The 24726-nt window shown below is 34.2% G+C and overlaps 2 protein-coding genes across 2 annotated transcripts; one reads left to right on the top strand and one right to left on the bottom strand.

Moving 5' to 3' along the window:
• Window positions 3392–3904, bottom strand: LOC109727836 (translation initiation factor IF-2-like). Its single transcript, XM_020258039.1, has one exon. It carries the CDS (start codon window positions 3902–3904, stop codon window positions 3392–3394), a length of 513 nt encoding a protein of 170 aa, XP_020113628.1.
• Window positions 18424–21001, top strand: LOC109706443 (transcription factor bHLH96-like). Its single transcript, XM_020227255.1, has 3 exons — window positions 18424–19086; window positions 19524–19940; window positions 20684–21001. Exons 1-3 carry the CDS (start codon window positions 18622–18624, stop codon window positions 20777–20779), a joined length of 978 nt encoding a protein of 325 aa, XP_020082844.1. The 5' UTR covers window positions 18424–18621; the 3' UTR covers window positions 20780–21001.

Raw genomic sequence — 24726 nt, forward strand, 5'->3', positions numbered from 1 at the left:
CTATTATTTCAGTGAGGTCATGGATTTGAATGGTTGCAGGAAACATTGAAATCGATCGGTCCCTATTGTCCGGTACAAAATAACAGGAGCCTTTGGGGTACCTATTGTCTTTCGTACGTTTGTTTTTGTTTTCTTCTTCTTTTTTTTCTTGAGACCTCTAGTTGCCTCATCTTGTAGTTGAGTTTATTTTTTAATTGAATGAAACGGTAGAATACTATTATTCTCTTGATAAAAAAAAAATACCGGGGAAAATGTTCTAAGAACACGGATTACACCTGCTCAAACTAGGCTTGCAAAGCTATTTCACATCCCTACCTACAGTTAAAGAGCAAAAAAAAAAAATAAAACTATACTAGCTATGGCTTAGACCCAAGCGCAATAGGTAATGTAACCAAACAACAAAAAGCCTCATCCACCAATCATAGTCCAAAAGAATCAACTAAATTAGTATTAAAAAAAAAAATTCCCCAACCTATTAAAACACCACTAATTAAGTGATCAAATTGCATCACTACTCACTAGCTAGGTCGACAAGATTCGCCATCTCCAGCTTCGGCTTGTCAACTCAATGGCGAAAAAGAACAAGGAAAAAAGCAAAACAAAAAGAAAAGACTCCCCGGAAAAGGCGAGCACACTTTTTGGTGATTGATAGATTAAAAAACCCTATATGAATGATAGATAGATCGACTCATTGCTAGTCCCCGTACCACCACTAATATGTTGGTAAATGTCTATCAAACTCGGCCAGTATACCGTCGATAGTACGGATAGTACGGACGTTTCTGTATTATTAAATTATTTTCGATAATACAATTTTCAAACTAACAATCAATTTCGTTAAACCTGATCTATATTATTAAAAGTACTTGAAAATTAAATTTTATAATTTTTTGACATTATTTACTTTTTAAATGAGTAGTGTAAAAATAAATGACTAAAAATAAAAATTTTATAAAAATGATGATAAAAGATTTGAATTTAAAATCAGAAATACTGATCTTACTCTAAATAGTACAGAAAAAATTCTATAAAAATTTTATCAGATTTGAATTATTTTGCACCGTTAAATTTATAAGCACATCACATCGATGATTAAAATTGTTAATTTTAAGATTTTTTGATCACTAGCTAAATAATGTCAAAAATTATGAAATTTAATTTTCAAATACTTTCAATAATGTAGATCAAATCTGACGGAGTCGATTGTCGATTTGGAAGCTACATCATTGATAACAACTTGATAGCATAGAGACATTCGTGCTACCGATAGTATACCAGCCGGACTCAATGTCTATATATATATATATATATATAAAATTAGGCTGGAATACTATTAATAGTAAAACGTTCTTTTTACTATCAAGTTTTTAACCATTTGATGAAAAATTGTAGGGTCCGGATGATATTAGTCGGTCAGAGTTGAGTGGTTCCCTTAGGGTTGAGTGGTCCCCACNGATCACGAGTTTCTTTTTTTTTTTTTTTTTTCCTTTTTTTGAGAGATAGGTAGCACGCTATCTGTTTTGTTTATTTCACTTAGAAATAAATTTAGCTGGAAATATGAATCAACTAGGATTCAAACTTGGGTCAACCACCAAATCCTTTGCCACTTGCTCTACGGACGGTCGCTAATGGTCACGAGTTTCATTCTCGAATTATGAAATAGTCGCTAAATCCAGTAATAATTAGAAGAATAAGAAAGTAATGCATGAGTTATGATCGTTAACGCATATGCTAATGGATAAGATAATAGAAAAAGATAATGAAATAGATAATATACATAATTAAGTAATTTTTATTAATGGATGAATTAAGAATTAGATGTAGAACATTTTAGAATTGAAGGTATTTAGGACCAGCTTTGGTATAATATTGCTAAAACAATTGATGTAAACAAAAACAGCTCAAATATGGCATTTTTTACAGTTTAATTAAACTGTTTGTTGTCATCTACAATATTTAAAAAGTCCATATTATTTAAAACTTAATTTTTACACTAATGTTTTTCGCGTAACAAACAATAAATATTGGTGCTTTTGTTTATATAGCTGTTACTACTATTCAAAATTTTTAAACCCTTCTATTGGCAAAATACCCTTCAAAGCCCCAAATTTTGTTGGTAAATCCAAGGGTTAGGGGTATGTTTGAATTAATATTTGCAAATCAATAAGTGCATTTTTGGTTCAGCAGAAGTATATTAGATATTTTTAAAGTTTTGATAGTTGTATTAAATATTATTCTATTTACATATATTGAAAACATTAGCCTTTAAAGCGATTTGATAGCTGAGACAGTATTCAGATGTCGGAGTACAAGAGATTTTTTTATGTAATTAGAAGCAATGAGTTTAATTTTTGTTTTTTTTTCAAAAAGTCTCGACGTTCATAATTTTGCAAGATAGAATATTAATGATTTATGTCATTGTGTAAAAAGATATCTTACATAATTTTTTTTTTGAGATATAGATAGGACGCTATTTGTTTCGTTTATTTCATTTTGAAATAAATTTAGCTGAAAATATGAATCAACTAGGATTCGAACTTAAATCTCGGGTATCAATCACCAAGCCCTTTGCCACTTGCTCTAGGAATACACTCTTTATTTATCAAGTAATACAACTTTCTGAAGAAAGTGTACAGATATGTCAGATAAAATATTCTTACATCCAAACTCGACGTAAATAAATAATTAGTTTTTGTTTTAAATTTATGACATTTAGGGCTTGTTTGGCTCAATAGTGGAATTGGAATTGATAATGGAATGAGAATGAATTAGAATGGTAATTGGAATGGCCCACTCCCCCAAGACGTTTGGTTTATTTGTGGATTGGAAATTGGAATGAGTTATTCACATTTCATTATTTGGTTCGTATAAACTAAAAAAAATTATAGGATACTATAATACTAATTTTACTCTCAAATATAAATTTATTTATTTAAAATTTATAAAAAATATAATACTATTCTCTAATAAGTTTTCCAAAAAAAATATCAAATTTATTTTTAAAAACTTTTATTGATGAGAAAGGGGTGAAGAGAAGGAGGGTGAGATGGTCACATAGGCTTCAAAAACTTAGTGAACTTCCGAAATGAAATCTTAATCCGGGCTAGAAGACCGAAATCAAGTTGAAGGCTAATGGGCCATTCCCATTCCGGTCCGGAATAAGAATCCCAAACCGATTCATGTGAACCAAACAAAATTAACCGTATTTGATCAAACCGAATCCCATTCCATACCCAAAATGGAAGAACCAAACAAGCCCTTATATTTTAACTCGATGGTTCTATTGTTGGTGCTTATGATTCTCGGCTCTACTGCAATAATTTCTCTCTATGGTGTCGTCTTTTCCTATCAACATTAATGATTCATCTCATCTATAATCTATAACTATATATTATTCCTCAATAACTGCACACGTGTTGCGAGGAGGCCGTGGCGCGGGCGAGGGCTTGGGGCGCGGGCTGCCGCGGGTGCTGGCGTGGGCGGGCGCGGCGGCGCTGGCCGCGGGCACGGTGTGGCGCGTCCGGACTCGGGCGAGCTCCGACGCTGGGGCGCCGCGGGAGCTACGGCGTGCCTGGCCTGCGGGCCGCGGCCAGCCACGGGCGCAGGCAACGGGCGTGGGCGGCGGGCCGCCGGCGGCGGGGCGCGGCTCGCGGCGCATGGCAGGCCGCGGGGCGGGGCAACCAGGGCGGCCCGCGAGCTGCTGGTTCGGCCTCAGGCTAAGGGCCGCAGGCGGGCGCGAGTACGCGGCGCGCGGCGTGGGAACGCAGCACAGCGACGGGCCTCCGCGCGCGGACCATCTTAGCAGAAAGCTGAAAACAAAATCTGGGCTCCAAGCAGTGGGTGGTGTTGGCACGAGGTCTACACAGGCGGAAGTGGCCTCGTGGACCGCATTAGGACCTTTCATTCTCTTCTTCTCTCTCTCTCCTCTCTTTATTATATATAATATATATATATAATATATATATATATATATATATATATATATATAATATATATTAATTTTATTTAATAATATATAAATACTATATATAATATTTATTTATAAATATTGTCATTTTAATTTGTAAAAAAAAAGGTATATAGAATAATATTAGTTATAAATAATCTATATATAATTTACTATTTATTTTTATAAAATGTAAAATATATAAAGAAATGTTAAATAATTTAGACTACTGGTATTAGATATAAATATTAATTTTATAATATTGAGCATTCACATATAAATTGTACATTAAAAAATAAAAAAAATTGATGCAGCTTAAGTTAATTTTATATTTAACGAAAATTAATTGTAAGATTCACAAACAATGATTTCTCTTCTCATTCACTAACTATTGGGGGATTACGATACCTACTAAAATTATTTCACTAACTAATGGGGGACTACTATGCCTACTAAAATTTTTTTGATGTACTTATTGCACCATTTAAATTTTAAAATTAATTTTTATAAATAATTTTCAAAATTAAATTTTAAAATAAATACCCGCAACATCGCACGGGTCCCTTAACTAGTCTGTTTTAAATCGTGAACAACATGTAATTAAATTTTCTGCAACGTGGATTTATCAGGTGGGAGTTTTGAGCCCCCTTATTTTTAAGACGTTCAAGCTTTCGCCACTTGGTCGTTGGCGCTAACTATTAATCTCACAACCAATCTCACGCCATTTCGAACATGACTCGGTCCAATCCAGTCTCATACCATTTCGAACATGACTCAGCCCATATGCCCTCCTGCTACAGGGTAGGATGCTGGCCCATTTAAGCTAACAATCCCTCCCGACCCATTTAAGCTAACAATCCTTCCTTTAACACTTGCACATATTTGCAGCATGCGGGAATCGAATCCGTGACCTTTGACTCTGATACCACTTGTCGAATCGTTGGTGCTAACCATTAATCCCGAAAACTCGAGCTGTTAGAAATACACAACCAATTTACTTAAAGCGTATAAATACAGCATCCACAGGTCTCGATTCTGACTCGGCCCACCCAACCTCACGTCACTTCGAATATGACTCGGCACATCCAGCCTCACGCCACTTCGAACATAACTCGGCCCAACATGGCCTCCCACAATAAGGCAGGATGCTAGCCAATTTAAGCCAACAATCTTCCTTCCAGCACCTGCACATATTAACCATTAATCCTAAAAACTCAAGCAGTTAGAAATACGCAACCAATTCACTTAAAGCGTACAGATATAGCGTCCACAGGTCTCGATTGTGACTAGGCCCACCCAGTCTCACGCCACTTCGAATATGACTCGACCCACCCAGCCTCACACCACTTCGAATATGACTCGGCCCAACATGGCCTCCCGCCACAAGGTAGGATGCTATCTCATTTAAGCCAACAACTTTGGATTCTGTGAAAAACAAAATAAATTTTTTGTAGAATAGTTGGCTAATAATTTGATGATTGTTATTCGAGATTTTAAATTCGAAATTTAGTTGTTTCATATTTTTAAAATTTATTACGATACCTAGCATATTTAGCTGAAGTTTGACGACCGGTATTCGAGATTTCAAGCGCAAAATTTTGTTACTTTATATTCCGAACTGAAAATCTCACAAAGATATGCTTCATGCACCAAGTCACAAAATAATACATTTAGATACATTTTTAAAGCTGGATCTTACAGGAATCTCTGCGTAACAAGTTTAGTTTTTCACTTGTTTGTATTATACAATTTACGAATAACATATACGTGGTCCATAAGAACAATATCTTCAGGTATCTGTAGTGATTTATATAGGGGTGATGTGCTAAGTAATTAATCGTGTCGTATTAATGTAGTGATGTGCTTCGGCTTTCCAGTTGTATTTATGGGCAATTGTTTATTACTTTGTACGTGTTGAGTAGCTAATGGTATCTTAATTGTTTTGTTTATCTACAACTGTTTCGAATCGAAGATCAAAAAAAAGGGCACGTGTTATGGTGCACTAATTATATTGTTTCTACTTACGAGCTAATCTTATTAGTGGTAACTTATTTAATTTACGTCTCTGCAAGATGGTGCATTAACATTAATTGCCAGTGTATAGGAAGGCCACGTCGCAGTAATGTGATTGTTTAACAAGTTAGGTTAGTTAGTGCTGATTACGAGAGGGGTTAATTCTTAATTAAGATGAGATTCTGTTGTTCACTAATTAATAACTAAGGGTGTAAACTAATTAACCGGATACGTGGACGCTGAACTTATTTTAATTAAGTTCAAATTAATTATAATGGGAGCCAAATTTGAGTCAATTTAATTATTCCCAAGTCCCATCCCACATTTTTAAAGACATCTTTTTTTTTTTGGAGAGAGAAAAATAGTATGCTATCCGTTTCGTTTATTTTTTAAAAAAAATTAAATTTAACTGGAAATATGAATCAACTAGAATTCGAACTGAAACCTCATGTACCAACCACCAAGCCCTTTGCTACTTGAGCTAGGAACGGTCGATGACACTCAATTATTTTGAGAAATGGAATCAGCTTATATGAAGCAATGCTTTAACCAACTGTGTTAGATGCGATTAGAGTTTAAATTACAGTTAGAATACGTTTGTGAATCTTCTCACGAGAAAAAAAAAAAAAAACAAGATGGTTAGCTAGTTAACAAAGTTCAAATTATCTAACTATGTTCCTAGACATAAATTAAACTTATTTTTCACGTGAACACTTGTAAAACCGTTCCGTTGTTAGAATTGGATATATAACAATGTACATCAAATTTTTATCTTATATCTTATATACTGAATGAGTCTAAAATACTGCTGATAGTGAATAAATAGTATAATGACGATAGATAAAAATAGTATTAATTTAAAAATAAAAATTAATAATAAATATTATTTATATACTAATAATAATTTATTAGCTCAACTTTTTAATTCCTTATATGCAGGATAAAAATTAATACGTGAGATCACGTGGAGGGAAAGTTCAACTCCAAATGGGGAGGAACAGATTACGAGGATCACGTAGCGGGTGAGTGTGGTCCTGAGTCCTAACCAAAGTCGAGTTGGGTTCAACGCAACACATGTGGCGAAGACACAAGCTTTCACCACCGGATCGATGCCACGTGTCCGAGAGAGAAAAGTAACGTGCATGCATGTGGGAGTGCGTGGCCAATACGAAGCTTTGTTTTGTTTGGGCGTGTGGTGAATAAAAATGAGAGGTGGAGGGACAATTTTACTCTCGTAGGTTTTAACAAAGATACAAGCTATGGCTACATATCCAAGATAAAACCAAGCCAATTTCTCTTCCTAGCTAAGGTTGAAAAAGACCAAACGTTACATGAAATTGTTAGTTTTTTTTTTTTTCTTTTTTTCTCTTTTTGTTTTTGGCCCTAGTTACATCGTCCAACTTGGCGAGATCCATTCCCCTCATGGGTGGTAGCTTGGCTATTCATATATTCACATAATTAATGATGTTAATGTTTTGATCAGGCTCATTCATTAATAACAAAATCTAAAGATTCGAACTGTCGACTTCTTGGATAAACTATACAGTTGATTTTGAGAGAGTTTTAAGATTAGGAGACTATCAACAGTTCTGGCAAACAAAAATGAAGACAGTAAGATGTTACTTTTGCTCTACTGAGCTAGCACATGAGCTAAACTTTTCTCCTCGAGTTCAGCACGATTTGAAGCTTGGTTAAGCCTGATTAGAAAATAAATTAGGACAAGATTGAATATAGAAATAATCTATTCATTGCCAAAAAAAAGGAAGATCATATAAATGGTCTGGAAATGATAGTAAAGCGTATCTAAAATTTACTTGGCTTGATCAGGCTTAGACTCAAAAGTATCTTTGTTCATGTACGCGCATGTGTACATGTGCTATGTTGATATGTGTATTAATTTTTAGATAACAGGTTAGGTATACATATTTTCAATTGATTTTTTTTTTTAAACAATATAGCTTTATAGTTTAGACATTCGAACATTATATCCTCAAATGTGCGAGCAATGAATTATCGAACCTATCATTTAGGGCTCAAACTCAACTCGAAAGTAGGCTCAATTAGGTTCGACTTAAAATGAATTTATAATTATTAAATTTTAGAACCAAAACTAATTAATTTCAACCAAGCTTAACTAAGATGGGCTCGATGAGGCTTAATTCTTACAGCATATATATTGTTCTTTATTTATTTTTTTTTCATCTAAATTTACTTTGTGTGATAGGCCTTATTAAATATAAAATATTAAAAATAACATTATTTAACCGTTTAAATTTTTTTAAAAATAATAATTTTATATGGTATCGAAGAATATATATATATATATATATATATATATTCTTAGAGAGAGAGAGAGAGAGAGAGAGAGAGAGAGAGAGAGTCCAACTTGTATGATTAACCGTGTTACCAAATTTTTTTCGATGATGGAACATTCGAATCGACGATCGCTTCGATTAGCCATGATCTATGGTATTGGAAGTATTTACAAACTAAATTTTATATTTTTTTCGGCATCATTTGATTAGTGATAAAAAAAAATCTCAAAATTGAAAATTTAAATAAACGATGTGATATATTTGTAAGCTTAACAGTATAGAAGAATTCAAATTCAGTAAAATTTTGATAAAAAATATTTTTACTATTTAGAGTACGATTAATATCTATGTTATGAAATTTACTTATTTTATGAGATTTTTATTTTCAACTGTTTTATTTTGAGATTATTTATTTTAAAAGATAAATAATATTGAAAAATCATAAAATTGATTAATAGATAATTGAAATAGTATAGAGCATATCTTATGAAGCCGATCGTTAATTCGAATGTCTCGTAATTGAAAATAACTTGATAGTACAAAAATTCATGTATTATATATACAGAGTTGAGCTAAAATGATATTAATAGCAAACGAAATATTCTTTTGCCACCCATTTATTTTTAATAATGAAGTTTTTAAATCGATGATCGGCTCCATTAATTAAATATGATATATACCATTGGAATTTTTTAGAAATCAAATTTTAAATCTTTTCGACATCATTTGCTTAACGATAAAAAAGTTTCAAAATTTATAATTTTAATGATCGATATGAGTCGTTTTTTTGTTTTACGGCGTAAAAATATATAAATTAATTAAATTTTTGTTAGAAATTCTTTAAACTATTTAAAATAAAATCTATACTTTTGATCTTGATTACAAAATTCCTATCATCACTTTTTAAAGAATATTCATTTTCAACCGTTCATTTTGTGTCTACTTGATGAATAAGAGAACAAAAAATCATGAGATTTAATTTTTAAATACTTCAAGTAGTATAGATCATATTCAATGGTACCGATCGTCGATTTAGAGGCTTCATCATAAAAAAAATAAATGGATGAAAACGGAATACGTTTGCTATCAATAGCATTTCAGCTCCTCTCTCTCTTTATATATATATATATGGAGTTGAGTTAGAATAATCTCAAAAGCATCAAGGGGCGGTACTTTTGAGTTTTTAACCATTGGATAAAAGATGTAGGGTTGAGATGATGATGGTAGGTGGTGGTAGGTGATGGTAAGTGAAATAGTGTTTGATCCAAGGGGTATTTGTAATTAAGGAATACGGATCTAAGGGCTAGAAACTTAAAAGTATTAAGGGATTGGTGCTTCTAAAAGTATTCTAGCTTATGTCACTATCTTCGAGAAAAAAGAATAATCTCTTTTGGCCCTTTATAGCGAATCATACCACCGATGAAAATGAAACGCGAGAGCCAAATTAATCCAAAAATCTCCCAAACCCCAACCATGAGTCTCTTACAAGCCGTACACATAATTAGGTGAGACATATATGGTCCCCCGCCCAAATGGGTTTCTGGGCCTCACGGATCGCCGTCCGTCAGATCGAGATCCGGCATCCGCGGGCCCCCACCATCGATGGTCCACTGATAATCCTGTACTACCCACCTAGGTCGTACACATAGGATTATTGATGTAGATGATATATTAATACCACTAAACAACCAATTTAGGGGAATAATTGCGGGGACCGCCACGCTAACGGCCATGTAGCATGGATGACGTTGTGAATAGCCAGCCTCCTAATTGGAATCTTGTATGAGGAAATTTTGATTAAACAATGTGATTAAAATAAGTGATTAGCGTAAAACCATGCGATTATGCTACTCATTACAGTTGTACTTAACCTGGCACTATAGATCTCCCCTTTTTATTTAGGTAAAAATGTATAGAGAAAAGGCATGCATTCTGAAATAGCCCCTTATATTTCAATTAAAAATTTAATTGAATTTAATGATGATTTGTTAGATTTGTTTTATGGAATTAATACTCTCCAATTCAGATAACTGAAATAATTCAAATCATACGAATTGAAAGATAAAATGTGCCAATCCAGTTAAAAATATATATATAGTTTGAAGATTTATTATATATGGGTATAAGATCGTAACGTATCACTCAACTATGGGTTGGAGTGAGCTTTCCAAGGTGGTCCAGTTAAAACTAGCTAGCTAACTTAATAAGGAACACCATATTTCTTATTTAATTACTCATTATGTAGGACTTAATATAATCAAGCTGTTTAATTTGTCCATATATGCCATGTGGGATCCACGTACTTCATATTATCCGTATCTCGATTATGCCTTTTCTTACTCGATCGACATGTAATCACTCTTTAATTTTGATTCGCTTACTGTTTGTGGTGACTTATCATTGGTGTTCTCCCAATAGATGCAACTTTTGAGCCTTAGTTTGGTATTGTGGTCCATACGATGCTATTAGATAAAATAGAATTTGGGTAAAAGCATATAGAGAAATGCTTTTGCATTCTTCGATGGGATCGTAGAAAATATATTATAACCGGCTCATCGCGATATGCGAAACGCAATATTACGTACGAAAACAAACAAGATATTTTTCCATCGTACTTTCTCACCGTACGTAACGCAATCTCCTTGCAATCTCAAACGAAACCTAATTATTGTAAATGCTATTAATAGAAAAAAAATAAAAAGAATAATTGATCCGAGATGTAAATTTGTCAAAAAATAAAAAGAATAATCAATCCGAGATGTTAATTTGTCTTTCTGCTAAGAGAAACTTAACTAAAACTAATTTTTTTAAACATAATTTCAATATAAAATTATTATATTATTTCTAAATAATTTTTTTATTATCTCATGTGAGATAATATATATAATATTGTATTATTATATATTATATACATATACAGTATATGTATATTATATATATATATATACAATACAAATATGTTATAGAATAATTTCATAGAAGCCCTCTAGAAACTATTAATTTCTCAATACCCTTCCAAAATTAATAAGTATCACGAAAAATACCCTCCAAAATGTGAAAAATATCATAATACCCATCCTCTTTGATAGTTCAAGATTCATTAAAGCCCATTTTTATCGGAAGAGTTAAATTTTTAAAATACCATTTACCCCTTTATCTCTTTTTAATAGTAAAATACTAAATAGGTATTTCAAAATAATTTTTGTAAATCTAAAATTTGAGTATTTAATATATAAATAGTTACATTAAATTATTAATAGGATATTAATGAATAAAAAATATATAAAGAATTATATTTTAAATATTAGTAGGTTTTGATTGATTGGTTTTTTGCGTTTTGGGGTTTCGTTAGATCGGTTTAAATATTAGACCAAAAAATATATAACTGAATTTACATACGACCGGGATTTTATTTTTTTGGATCTATAACTAAAACTATCCCTATTCGCATGGATTAAAACTGTATGCCATTTCTAAACGAGTTTAGATAAAATTCGTATCTATATCAATCACATTCCTAATTAGTAATGAGTAATTTTGAAATAAATTATAGATTTTATTTTTTCCTATTAAAAATAAATCACATACTGTTTGTTCGATTGAAATTAAAAGAGAGTTTGGCTTCAAAACGCTAAAAATATTATTATTTTCAGTTTTTTAATACACTTAATGCCAGATAAAATTATCGAAATAATGGTTGATTAAAAAAATTTTTAAGTTTTCAAGATTAAAGAAAGAATCGGACTAATCTAACATTATTGTTCATTTATAATTCATATATATATTAATTTATTTGCATAAAAAAGAAAGTAGAGCCATTAGATTTGTAAAAAATCAATCAAAAAAAACTAAAAAAATTCTTTTTTTATACACTTGAAATTAGTTTTTTTTAACAATGGTAAAAAGTGTTAATGCGAAGCGGTATCAACGGAAAAAATGAAAGTTGAGGAGCCCACCCACCCCCCCTGATTTCAAAATGCATATAGTTGAGGGCGGGTCACACCATCTTTAGTAAAAGATATGTGCAGCCCGCACCAACCCCCAAACCACGGTAAGGTTAATAAGGCATCAGTTTAAATTAACCAATCTACCTGAATAAACATAGTAAAACTAACCTAACTACAGTAGGGGGTATAATGATAATTTTTTGTTGTATAAGGATATTGGTGGATATTTTAAAACTTTATAGGGCATCTATATATTTTAACTTTGGGAGGTGGTATCCCATGAAATTGCCCCATATGTATATATACTAATATACATGATATACATGATATATGTATACATATACATGTATATATATACATTATAACACCCATGTATATATATATGTATACATGTAATTATAATACATGTAATATATTACATGTATAACATATTATATATACATGGTGTATATAATGTATAGTATAATACATGTATTATTAGGTATATATGTACCATATAACATGTGTATATATACATATATACATGTGTATATGTATATATATATGTATATATTACATAATACATGTGTCATATATATACTTATATACATGGTATATCATATACTATATATAATTCAGATATTATGTACATATATGTACATATACATATGTATCATATATACATTATTAGTATGTCAGTATGTATATGTACATATATACATGTATAACATGTATATATATATATATGTATCATATATACATGTATATACATGTATATACATGTATATATATATATACATAGTATTATGTACAATATGTACATATATGTGCGACATTATATGTCACTATTATATGTACTATATATATGTACATATATATCGTACACATATATGTTACATATATTAGTAACAATATTACACATTACTGTACATAATGTGTACATATATATGATACATATATGTATATATTATATACATAATTGTACATATATGGTGTACACATATATGTAATAGATATATTATATATATATATATATTATTATATATATACTATAGTGGTCTGGTTTAGGTTTCTAGAAGCACGGAGCTCCATACTTTCAAGTTGTTTTCGATGTTCGACTTTCGAATCGACGATCGGCTCCATAAACTTGAGTAGCAGTATTTTGAACTATTTAGAAAATACAATTTATAATTTTCGAATTATTTGCCTAGGTGACGAAGCTGGCTCAAAATCAACGGCTGAAAAAAAAATCTTACAAAATATAATAATATGAATTAAAATTTTAGATCAAGTTATATTCTTGTTTTATATGGGTATAAAAAGAATTTGCTTATCAAACATTTCATGGCGATTGCATAGTTATACAGCCGTTAAACTTACAAAGGCTTACCACGGCATTAATATAATTTGAGCCCCTTCATCCTAGGCAAATGAAATCGAAAATAACAAATTATTCTAAATACTTTAATACTAGATCAACTCTACGGAGCCATCGTCGATTCGAAAGTACGAACATCGGAAACAATTGGAAGTAGCGGAGGGCTCCGTATTTCAGAAAATCCACCGATATATATAATATAAATATATATATATATTATATATTATTAATATATATATGATATATAGTCCGGCTAGGATACTATCGATGCCAAGGATTTGGTCTTATCAGTTTTCCACGTTAATTTAAACCCTTGATATTTTACCGTTAGATAATATATTCAACAACGCACTCACTCACATAAGGGCCGCCACAGTATCATAACACACATATTCTCAATTCAAAGGCTAAAAAATGAATAGCACAATAGTTTGTGCTATTGATAGTATTCCAACATAGTGTATATATATAGAATTGAAGCAAGAATACTTTTTAGAAGCGGCACGAAGGGCAGGGCTTCTAATTTCTTAGTCTTTGATCTACTCGCTTAATTCATCATATCCTTTGGATGCAAATACTATTCCACCTCACCACCACTACACCACCACTCAACCGCCATCATCGTCTCCATCAGATACTTAAAAACTCAAAAACACCACCCTTGTGCTTTGGGAGTATATATTATAGTCAACTTATATATATTATATATATACCCTATATAGAGAAGAGAGAGAGACAGAGAGAGAGAGAGATGGAGAGACGTGAGAGAGAGAGGGATGAGGCCCTGGCGGCTCTCCCTTCTTTCGACTAAACATACTGCTTCATCTAACAGCATCTCCCTGTTGCCGTCGAGTCGACCGAGCCTCCTTATGAGCATCGAGAGAAAGATGAACGAGCAGGCCTGTTGAATGCTCTCAGGAGCACGGAGGCCTCCGTGCTCCGAAGCCGCGTTTCGAGAATAGACAATTGTTTCGATTCGCACGATCCGCTCCGTTAGACTTGATCTAGCGCATTTGAAGTTTCTAGAAAATAATTTTTGCGATTTTTTGATATCATTTACCTAGTGATTGAAAGGATTCAAAATCCATAATTTTTAATGGTTGATATCTGCCATTTTCAAGTTTAACGGTGTAGAAGTATTCAAATCAGATGAAATTTTGATACAAAATTCTTTATACTATCTACAACAAGATCAATATTTCTGATCGAAAATTTTAGTGTTATATCACCACTTTTTATAGGATTTTTATTTTTAGCCGTTAAAAATTATTGATTTTTGAATTATTTCGACTACTAGGTAAATGATATCGAAAAATTGCAAAAATTATTTTCTAGAAACTTCAAATACGCTAGATCAAGTTTAACGGAGCCGATCGTCCATTCGGAAACTCCATCATCGAAAACGACTCAGGAGCACGGAGGCCTCCATATATGCTCATGAGAGCACAACAACCCTGCTCCATATATATATATAGGCTTGGGCTACTATACTCTTATGAGTATAGACCTCCTTATACTCATAAATTTTTAACCGTTGATTGATGGGACGTATGGTTAGGATGATGATGGCCCCCACTTAAAATGATAGTGGTCCCCTAGGGTTGAGTGGGTAGTTGGTTGAATAATATGATCTAACGGGTGAAAATGATCAATGGAATAGATCTAAGGGCCGAAAACTTATGAGTATAAAGAAGTCAATACTCATAAAAGTATAGTAACCGGACTATGTACTATTATATATATATATATAGTATATATATACGTATATATATTACATATATATATAGTTATATGATGTATGATTATATTATGTATGTTATAGTATATAATATATAATTATATGTATATAATATATATATGTATATATATATACATATATATACTATTACATAACATTATATTATCATATATGTACTATACATATTACATTATATATATAATAGTTATATCATACATTATATACAGGTATATATTACTATAAGTATACATATATATATACATAATATATAGTCTGGCTATGATGCTTGTAAAAGCACCAAGCATTTGGTATTTGTAAATTTTTTACCGTTAGATTTGTGACTTGGTCATTTTACCCGTTAAATGCATACTATATATTCAATCAACCACCCATTCAACCGCTAGGGGGGTCCATATCATCCTAACCATACATTCTTAATCAACGGCCGGCGAAAAATCTATAAGCACAATAAACTTGCTATTCTTAATTAAAAGCAATAGGAGCCTCAATTTACACACATCACACACACAACATATAGTTTATATATATATATATATATAATAGTGGAGCTAGAATACTATTAGTAGTAAATGAATTTCGTTGTCACCCATTTATCTTAGATGATAGAACTTTCAAATCGACGATCGGTATCATTGAATATGATCTATATCACTTGAAGTATTTATAAATTAAATTTTAAATTTTTCGACATCATTGGCGTAATAATTAAAAGATTTCAAAATTTGTAATTTAGTGGTAGATATAAGATGTTTTTTTGTTTAACAATATAAATTTTTCAAGCTATTTAGAAGAAGATCTATACTCTTGATTTGGATTACAAGATCTCTATCATTACTTTTTGCAGGATATTTATTTTCAACCGTTCATTTTTATTTCTACTAGATAGAAAAAAAAATAATATCAAAAAAAATATAAAATTTAATTTTTTAAATACTTTAAATAATATAGATTATTTTTAATAATGTCAATCACCGATCACCAATTTAAAATTTTCATCATCAAAAATAAATGGACAGCAACAAAACCTGTATTTGCTACGGATAGTTTTCCATCTAAACTCATACCCCAAAAAATGGTTACGGGTTCATGTGATGTACTTGCTTGGATAGGACTACTTTATTACAAGCTCGTGTGTGAACGGTCAACACTAAGTACGTACTCTATATTAAAATAATAATAGGGAATTAAAACAAAAAAATTAAACTTGAAATACAATAGGAAATGCAAAAAAAAAAAAAAAAAAGGCCATCGAAAAGGACTTGAGGAGAGGAAAAGTTGATTCCCAAGATATATCTCGATATCCATGGCAGAGGGGAATCAATGAACAGTAAAAGTGGGGACAAATCCTTGATGGACCCTCTCATTGCCTTGGGGAGAAACCTAACTCGATCTCCCCCTCTCTCTCATTTTCTCACTTTAGATGCTAATTATAACCTACTAGTTCTTGTGCCTCATCATTCATATATGAACTGTTAAAAGTGCTTCAATCAACCCAAAAAAGTTTAGATTATAGGTAAAAGAAAAAAATAAATTTTTTTTTAGAGATAAATAGCATGCTATTCGCTTCGTTTATTTCATTTAAAAATAAATTTAGCTGAAAATGTGAATCAACTAAAATTCGAACTTGAAACCTCGAATACCAGCCACCAAATTTTTTGTCACTTACTTCAGAGACGGTCAGTACCGAAAGAAAAAAGTTCTCACATCTATTCTCATATCCACCCTGGGATTAATTAATATTCTTAATTAACTTATCCCTTTAACACGTGTGAGAGGCCCTACAAGTACATGACATGAATCTATTGCGGTTATATAACCAAAGCAAAATGATTGAAACATGGCTAAACTAAAAATAATTGGGCTAAAAATAAGAGAAGCATGAATGCAATTCTAATATATAAATATTAAAAATATTACTATCTATTTTTCATATTTTTTAACACATATCAAAACAGAAAGTTTCGAGTTTGAAAATTTCTTCTTATTTTTGCAGAACATCATGAAAGTAATTGTCCTAGTTACCCAAAAAAAAAAAAAAAAATTGTTTCCTTTCTCCTTTCTTCTAGTAAGATATATATATATATACAACAAGAGCAAACGATTGAAGGAGAGCGAAAACCAAGATATATATTAGCAAAATTATGTACCGAGGTGTGAGGATATGTATGAGGCGAGAGTGGACAGAAACCTAGGGAAAGGGAGTTTCAGCCTTATATGTGACAGGTGAAGTTGCAGTGGAAAGGGAGGAAGAAGCTTAATAAGCGTCTCTTCTCTCTCTCTCTCTCTCTCTCTCTCTCTCTCTCTCTCTCTTTTGTTGCTCATTACTCTAACCAAGTTGATAAGCATGCATGGCACTCACATGTGAACCCTTCCCAGCCCTCATATGAACATGCCACTGTACACGCTTGCTTACTTGGCTCTCCCTCTTTCTCTCTCAAGAACTATTACAGGACACGTTGAGGCCCTGACCCTACTCCCACTTTGTTTAGATATATAGCCTTTTCACTGTGCATCTCATCTTCATTTCTCATCTTCATTTCTCACACATCTAATTAGAATGTACCCCAAAACTTAATTAAGGGATCGAAATGCCTTTAAATCTCCTACTATGTTGTGTTCAACTACATGCATGTTATATAAATTTATGAAGACATCAATCTAAGTTGGTAACCAAAACATTTCCCTCAAGTTTTCTTTTCTTTTTTTCCCTTTTTGAGAATGATATTATGTTTCAGCTTTGTTTTTTAGAAATAAATATGAAATAAATAAATTTGAATTTAAAAGTTTAAATACTAACTAACAAATCTTTTATCACTTGCATTTAAAATGGTCGAAATTTCTCTCTAGTTTTGGCTCTCCTTTTATCTAAGTTTGGACCGAGCTCCTGACACCAGACCAAATCATAGCCTAATCAGAACAAAACCCAACCCTCACTCCCTTCCTACTCTCTCCACTTTTCCATGGTGTTCATATGATCATATTTACTCTTATGCCCCTCCAAACGCATACAAACACAAAACCCCTCACCCTCAACTCACCACCCCACCCCATGTTACTTGTTCCTCTCTCTCCCCCTCCCTCCCCTCCTTCCCCTCACGTGGCACCATCCCTTTGTTTTTGTTCCATTCTATATAATCTCCTTTATAAGTCCCCCCAAACCCACCTCTTCCTCTTCCTCCTCTTCTCGTTAAAAAGCTGAGTTGGGTCTCTGTGTGTTTGTTCCTATCTACAGTTCTCTCTTCCCCCCCCCCCCCCNCCCCCCCTTCTGAAGTGGGTGAGTATATATGGCTTTAGAAGCGGTGGTGTTCCCACATGGGCTCTTGGGTTACACCATGAAGGAGCTTTGCTCCATGGGGGGAGGAGGAGGAGGAGGAGGAGGATGTAGCCATGGCGAACTTGGTTGGTTTGAAGAGGAGGAGGAGAAAGGGGTGCTTTTGGGTTACTTAGAGGAGGGTGGTGGTGGTGATGAACAAAGTGGGAAAAGAAAGTGGGATGTGAATTGGGTGGACACTTCTTGCTCCTCAATGGTGGGGGTTTTTGAGGAGTGGGATAACGTGAATTCGCTGTCGCCGCCACCGGAGCCGGCTGGGGGGCGGCGGAAGAGGCGGCGCATGAAGAGTATCAAGAACAAGGAGGAGGTGGAGAACCAGCGTATGACCCACATTGCCGTCGAGCGCAACCGCCGCAAGCAGATGAACGAGTACCTCGCCGTCCTCCGCTCCATCATGCCCCCTTCCTACGTTCAAAGGGTACAATTTCTTCACCTATCAGCTTAAGCTTTTAGAATATTGGTCCTACATACGTACGTAGGAGCGTTCCTTTTCTCTTCATCTAATTGCTCTTTTTAGTCCCTTAAATACTTGAATAAGTTATTCAGTAATAACATATATTAAAGCAGTTTCTTCTTGAGTTAGTTAATTTTAATATATTTCACTCTTTTCATAAGGGAGATGCGCCAATCATGCCCTAAAAAGTTTCTAATGAGAGTCAAGGTGACAGCTCCTTTGGTTCGTAATTTTGGCAGAGAATCTAAAATACAAACTGTTGCAGTGCCTGAAAAGCTGAACCATTTTGTCCCACGTGTTTGTATATATGCTTCGTGCCTAAACTTATTGTCGGAACTAATCAAATCTCTTTTTCATCATCTAATTATTTTTAATTACTTCGTGTGATTAAACTATAACAGGGTGATCAAGCATCTATCATAGGGGGCGCCATAAATTTCGTGAAGGAGCTCGAACAGCTCCTCCAATCCCTCGAGGCCCAGAAGAGAAGTAACGAGCAACATTCCGAATCCGCGCCGTTCGCCGAGTTCTTCACGTTTCCCCAGTACTCGTCGTACACCGCGCGAAGCCCGAATGCCACTGCCGCGATGGTCGCGAACGAATCGGCGGCCGCGGCGGAGGAGGCGAAGGGGTCGGCGGCGGCGGCGGATATCGAAGTGACGATGGTGGAGAGCCACGCGAATTTGAAGGTGCTCGCGAAGCGGCGGCCGAAGCAGCTGCTGAAGCTGGTGGTGGGGCTGCAGAATCTGCGGCTCACCACGCTGCACCTCAACGTGACCACACTTGATCGAATGGTCCTCTACTCGTTTAGTCTCAAGGTAGTAGCAGTAGTAGTAATACTAATGAAGCTCACTTTCGTTAATCTCTTAGTTAAAAAGTAATTTCTATTTGATTGGTAATAATCGGGTAATTAATAATAGTGGTAATACAATCACTTGAGTGTGGTGTTCATTCACGTGCACTTGCACTGAAAGAAAAGATAATAATACAGATAAATGACGTGAATTTATAGCTCTTTTGTGGGCGATCAAAATTGTGAGCTGAAGAGTCCGTTTGATGAAGCACCAAACTCATAAGATCCTCCGATCCCGTACTCACATCCTTATAGATCTCAGGCTCTCAATTTTGGCCAGGTGACCGATCGTTTCTAGCACAGTTAGCTAAGAATTTGATGGCTGGTACTCGAGGTATTAAATTCAAAATATAATTATCTCACATTTTTAATTAAGTTTATAATTTTTAAGAAATAAACAAAGTAAATAATATGCTATTTTTTCCTCAGAAAAAAAAAAAAAAGGCCATCTAGATGCTTTCAAACAACCTCTTAAAACCATCAAATTTGGCCATCTAGATACTTAATTTAGTGAAATGGTTTAGGTGCTAATTTTGATACCATACTATCAAAAAGATCAATCAGATATTATATAGATCATAATTTATGAATAATATTCGCAAATTTTAAGTGCTGTTTATTAGTCATTATTTGCCATAAATGGCCATATATGTTAGTAAGGTGCTCTCTCATTGATATTTTGTGTCGACTTTTTTTGGGGTGGTGTAGGTGGAAGATGATTGCCAACTCTCCTCAGTCGACGACATCGCGGCCGCAGTTCACCACATTGTCGGGAAAGTTGAAGAGGAGGCGGCCATGTTGTAATTACCAAACTTATTAACTTGCTTGTAATCCATCCTAACCATAAATGCGTCGCAATCTCTCTTGGCTTTTAGTCAGCAAATGTTTGTTAATTTGTGCTTTACTTTTGCTGAGAATATGCATGGTTTGGATGCAAGTAATGTCTAAGCCTACGTGTATAACGAGTTTTTGTTCCTTTTGTTAATTAGTCTCTCTCTAAGATAATAATGAATGGGCATTCCAAAAGGGTAAAATTTCGATAAATTTATCATTGATTGGGAAAAGATTCTGGGAAGAGGGTCTTTTTCATGTTGGTCCATTTTCAGAGTCTAAACCCTGAATGATTAAATGGTGGAAGAAACCCTGCCATGCTATGATTCATCTCTTATCATGAGGTCTTTTTACAATAATGATTAGAACAATACCCGTACAATTGAACAGGAACATATATATAGCAGAGAGAGAGAGAGAGAGAGAGAGAGAGAGAGAGAACATATATAAGAGAGAGGTGGGATGGGGTGCTTGAGAAAAAATATTTAATTTATTGCGGCACCTAATCGTTTTGCACGTTTAACTAGCTCAAATCTTAAAGCAACATGAACAACGGTGAAGAATGTCGCTTTTACCATACAAATAACTCGTACAATGGGGCAACATATAATGTTTGCTTGTGCTCAATTCGAATCTCGCCAAAGGTAAGAGTGGGATGATCTTTCACCTTTTCTTAAAACCGTTCATTTTTTGCTGTGCCAATAGTGTGAGCAGGAATTTTCTATTCACCTAATAACAAAGAAGCTACTGTCATAGTTCAGTAAGCAAATAGTTCTTGTAGAAGCCCATATGCTATTTCTTTCTAGCGTTTGTTGTTACCTGTGCACGTGTACGGACAAAGAAAGGAGAGTACTCGCCCAAAAAAGCAGTAAACCAAGATTCCAAACCAAGTAAATGATGATGCAGTTTATCTCCCCGTATATTTAAAAGATTGCGAGGTAAACTATTTGTGATTTTCTTTTTGTTTTGGTTTTATTTGAACGTGTACGGCCAAGTAATTTTGATTGCTCACCAGAATCACATTTGGAGTGCCCAATAGAGAGAAAAAGATACACATCTCGGAGAAGTATTAAACTCGATCATATACATGAGGAGCCAATTGCAAGTTAAATAATTCGGAATCAAGTGTTTAACTCTGAAGATTGTTCGGTACATGAATGAATAACCTGAAATTCTTCAGTCAAAATAAAAAACAAAACTCGAAAAAAGAACACGATCACATGAAATTATGTGAAAACTTAATGCGGTTCTGCTTTCTATCAAGAGCTATGAGAATCACCATATTATAACATAACATCCGATCTGTTGAAAAGAAGAACAAAGTGTTTCGACACTTAAAAAAGACCACAGTATGAAAGGAATCCTTTACAGAGTGGCCCAGAACATTTGTTTGGAGAAACATGCCAAGAACTGCTACATCATATGGATCTCCAGTATCGCAACTACCAAACATTGGACTTAAACCTCTTTAGAATATTCAGAACGAGAGTACAGTAGCTTTTGCCACGACTTGCTCTGCCGCAACTCGCTAGCAAGGAACCCTCATATCAAGCTTTCGATAATCAATGGCGCGAAACTTTAGGGCGAGTGGATTACTTGCTCTCTTTCCCTGCATCAAAGAACAGAACGAACAGTATCAGCAAACCTTAATTGAATAATTTGCATAGTCAAAAGATATTACTAAACATAGTGAACTCACATTCAAGTTGTAATAAACAAAAACTCGGGTCTCTTCATGCAGGATTGTTGTTCATGATTGTTTGCTGGTAGAGAATTGCATGGGCATTCACAGGTAAGGGGCAAAAATTAATATAAAAAGGGCGCACACATTTATCATTGGATGTTTTAGATCATGCCACTCAAGAGGCAGGACGGAAGAGAGAGCTATTAAGAGCAGTTGGCCATACAATTGCTGTTTCAGAGAGGGCGCCATTTAGAGCAGTTGGTTATATAATTGCTGTCGCTGAAACACGCACAAGCGCATGATATTAAGATACAAATGCAAGCCCAAAATGCTGCGAAAGACCTTAAAAATCTATACAAACTTCACTATGACATCAGAAAATTCTAATGCAAAGTACTTATACGGAGGTATTTCCCCCATAACCCTGACAAAGAAAAGAAAAAAGAAAAAAAGTAAAACTCACTTTTGATATTTCTGATTTACTGTACTAATTTTAACAGAGACTGAAGATGAGAGTTGATAAGATAAAGAACACTACATTTGGAAAAAAACTATCCTCTGAGAACCACTGTAACTTAGATTAATAACTAGATGTTCTTAACAAAGAGTGTACAATAGATGAGTTGGACCACTAATACTCCATCATACTTTAGTAAAAGAAAAAAAAAAAGGAAATTAAGGGTCTAGAATAATCAGCTAGATGATGTAGAAGACAGTTTTTGTGGCTAAAAAAGCATCTCTAGGAGCCTGTGGACAAGCAGCTTTTAGGGGAAAGGAATGGTCCCCTAAATCAGTAGAAAACAAAGGGACAATCGAGTATGCACATAGCTGGATCCATCCCCCTTCTTAATTAAAACAATACCTGCATCAAAAAGGAAGCATCATTGCAGGAAACAAACAAGTCTATATGGATCAGAAAGTCAAGCTTAATTGGAGATCTCAGCTGTTATCGAACGTGCGAAAGTACGTACCAACAATTTAAAAGAGTATTACAATCCATTATCTGTCGGTGTAATACTAAACGTGATACGTATATTGTTCCTAGACTTCAGCTCCAATATAAATGATTAATACCATCATTTTCTGCTGCACCAAAGAGATTTACTGCTATAAATATATCATTGGCTTTACTGAATTTGCATATGAAGTTACTCCAGTGATGATCAGAATTGCCTTGCAAGGCATCTACTTGTGATCAAATTATAGAAGTAACAAGGTTAAGAAATCACATATGGCCTAGAGCTCAAATGTTTTTTTTTTGAGGGAAAGGTAGCATGCTACCCGCTTCATTCAATGGAGAAGTAAACTTAGCTACATGTGTGAGGCAACTTAGGCCTCGAAAGGGGCGGAAAAAAAAAAATCGTCAGCTGATTTATCGTGCTAGTGACCAGAAAGAAATTCCACCCATTGATGCGTTAGCTGCTTAATCTTACGGATTCCAAGGAAAGGGTTAGGTTTGATCATTCTGAAAATCACATTATTTCTAATCTCCCAAGTGACCCACCGGCATGCAATTAAGCCTAATGGCCCGGGGTTTAAAGGGAGCGAGCTTTTTCTGCACATCCATATGTCCCAGACCGAAGTCACGTTATGACCTAAATCCCTTGGCTGAATATTCTCCAAAGCCAAAGCCATAAGGAATCTGGAAAACACACACCGGGTAAATAGATGATCCACAGTTTCTTCTGCCGTCCCGCATAGTACACAGTCCGTGTTACCAGTCCATCCTCTCTTAAGGAGATTATCTGCAGTCAGGGGCCTTTTTTTGAGGACGAGCTAGCAAAAAACTTTCACTTTTAAAGGAATACAGAGTCGCCACAACTTGCTAGCATGAGCATCCCTCGTGCCCCCATCACAAAGCATGACGTAGGTTGACTTTACTGAGAAGCGTCCGTCCGGGTTCCAATGCCAATGCACACTATCAGGGCCCTGGTCAACTCGGATGTTACCGATCTTTGCTTTAAGTGCTGCAATACTAGTAGTTAAACCGTGGTCATTACTATTGCCACACCCCAAAATCTTGCGCCAATTCCATCCATTATTTCCCAGACAATCACTGTTTTCAAATTTTTTAGGCTCGAAGACTAAAACACCTCCGGAAATAGCGATTGAAATGTAGTATCCCCGCACCAGCGATTTGACCAGAAATCGATAATACGACCATTTCCTAACTCAAGGTAAGTACCCCATTTGAAGATATCCTTTTGACTTAGAGCTCAAATGTTAAGTTGGTATT

Source organism: Ananas comosus, linkage group 2 (assembly GCF_001540865.1).
Source record: "Ananas comosus cultivar F153 linkage group 2, ASM154086v1, whole genome shotgun sequence".
In the NCBI taxonomy this organism is placed as follows: Eukaryota; Viridiplantae; Streptophyta; class Magnoliopsida; order Poales; family Bromeliaceae; genus Ananas; species Ananas comosus.

What these genes read in the sequence shown, in the direction of transcription:
- LOC109727836 (XM_020258039.1), bottom strand. Translation starts at nt 3,904, where the DNA reads ATGAAAGGTCCTAATGCGGTCCACGAGGCCACTTCCGCCTGTGTAGAC.
- LOC109706443 (XM_020227255.1), top strand. Translation starts at nt 18,622, where the DNA reads ATGGCTTTAGAAGCGGTGGTGTTCCCACATGGGCTCTTGGGTTACACC. An exon ending in CCCCTTCCTACGTTCAAAGG is followed by an intron (nt 19,087 to 19,523) that starts GTACAATTTCTT and finishes AAACTATAACAG; the next exon opens with GGTGATCAAGCATCTATCAT. An exon ending in TCTACTCGTTTAGTCTCAAG is followed by an intron (nt 19,941 to 20,683) that starts GTAGTAGCAGTA and finishes GGGGTGGTGTAG; the next exon opens with GTGGAAGATGATTGCCAACT.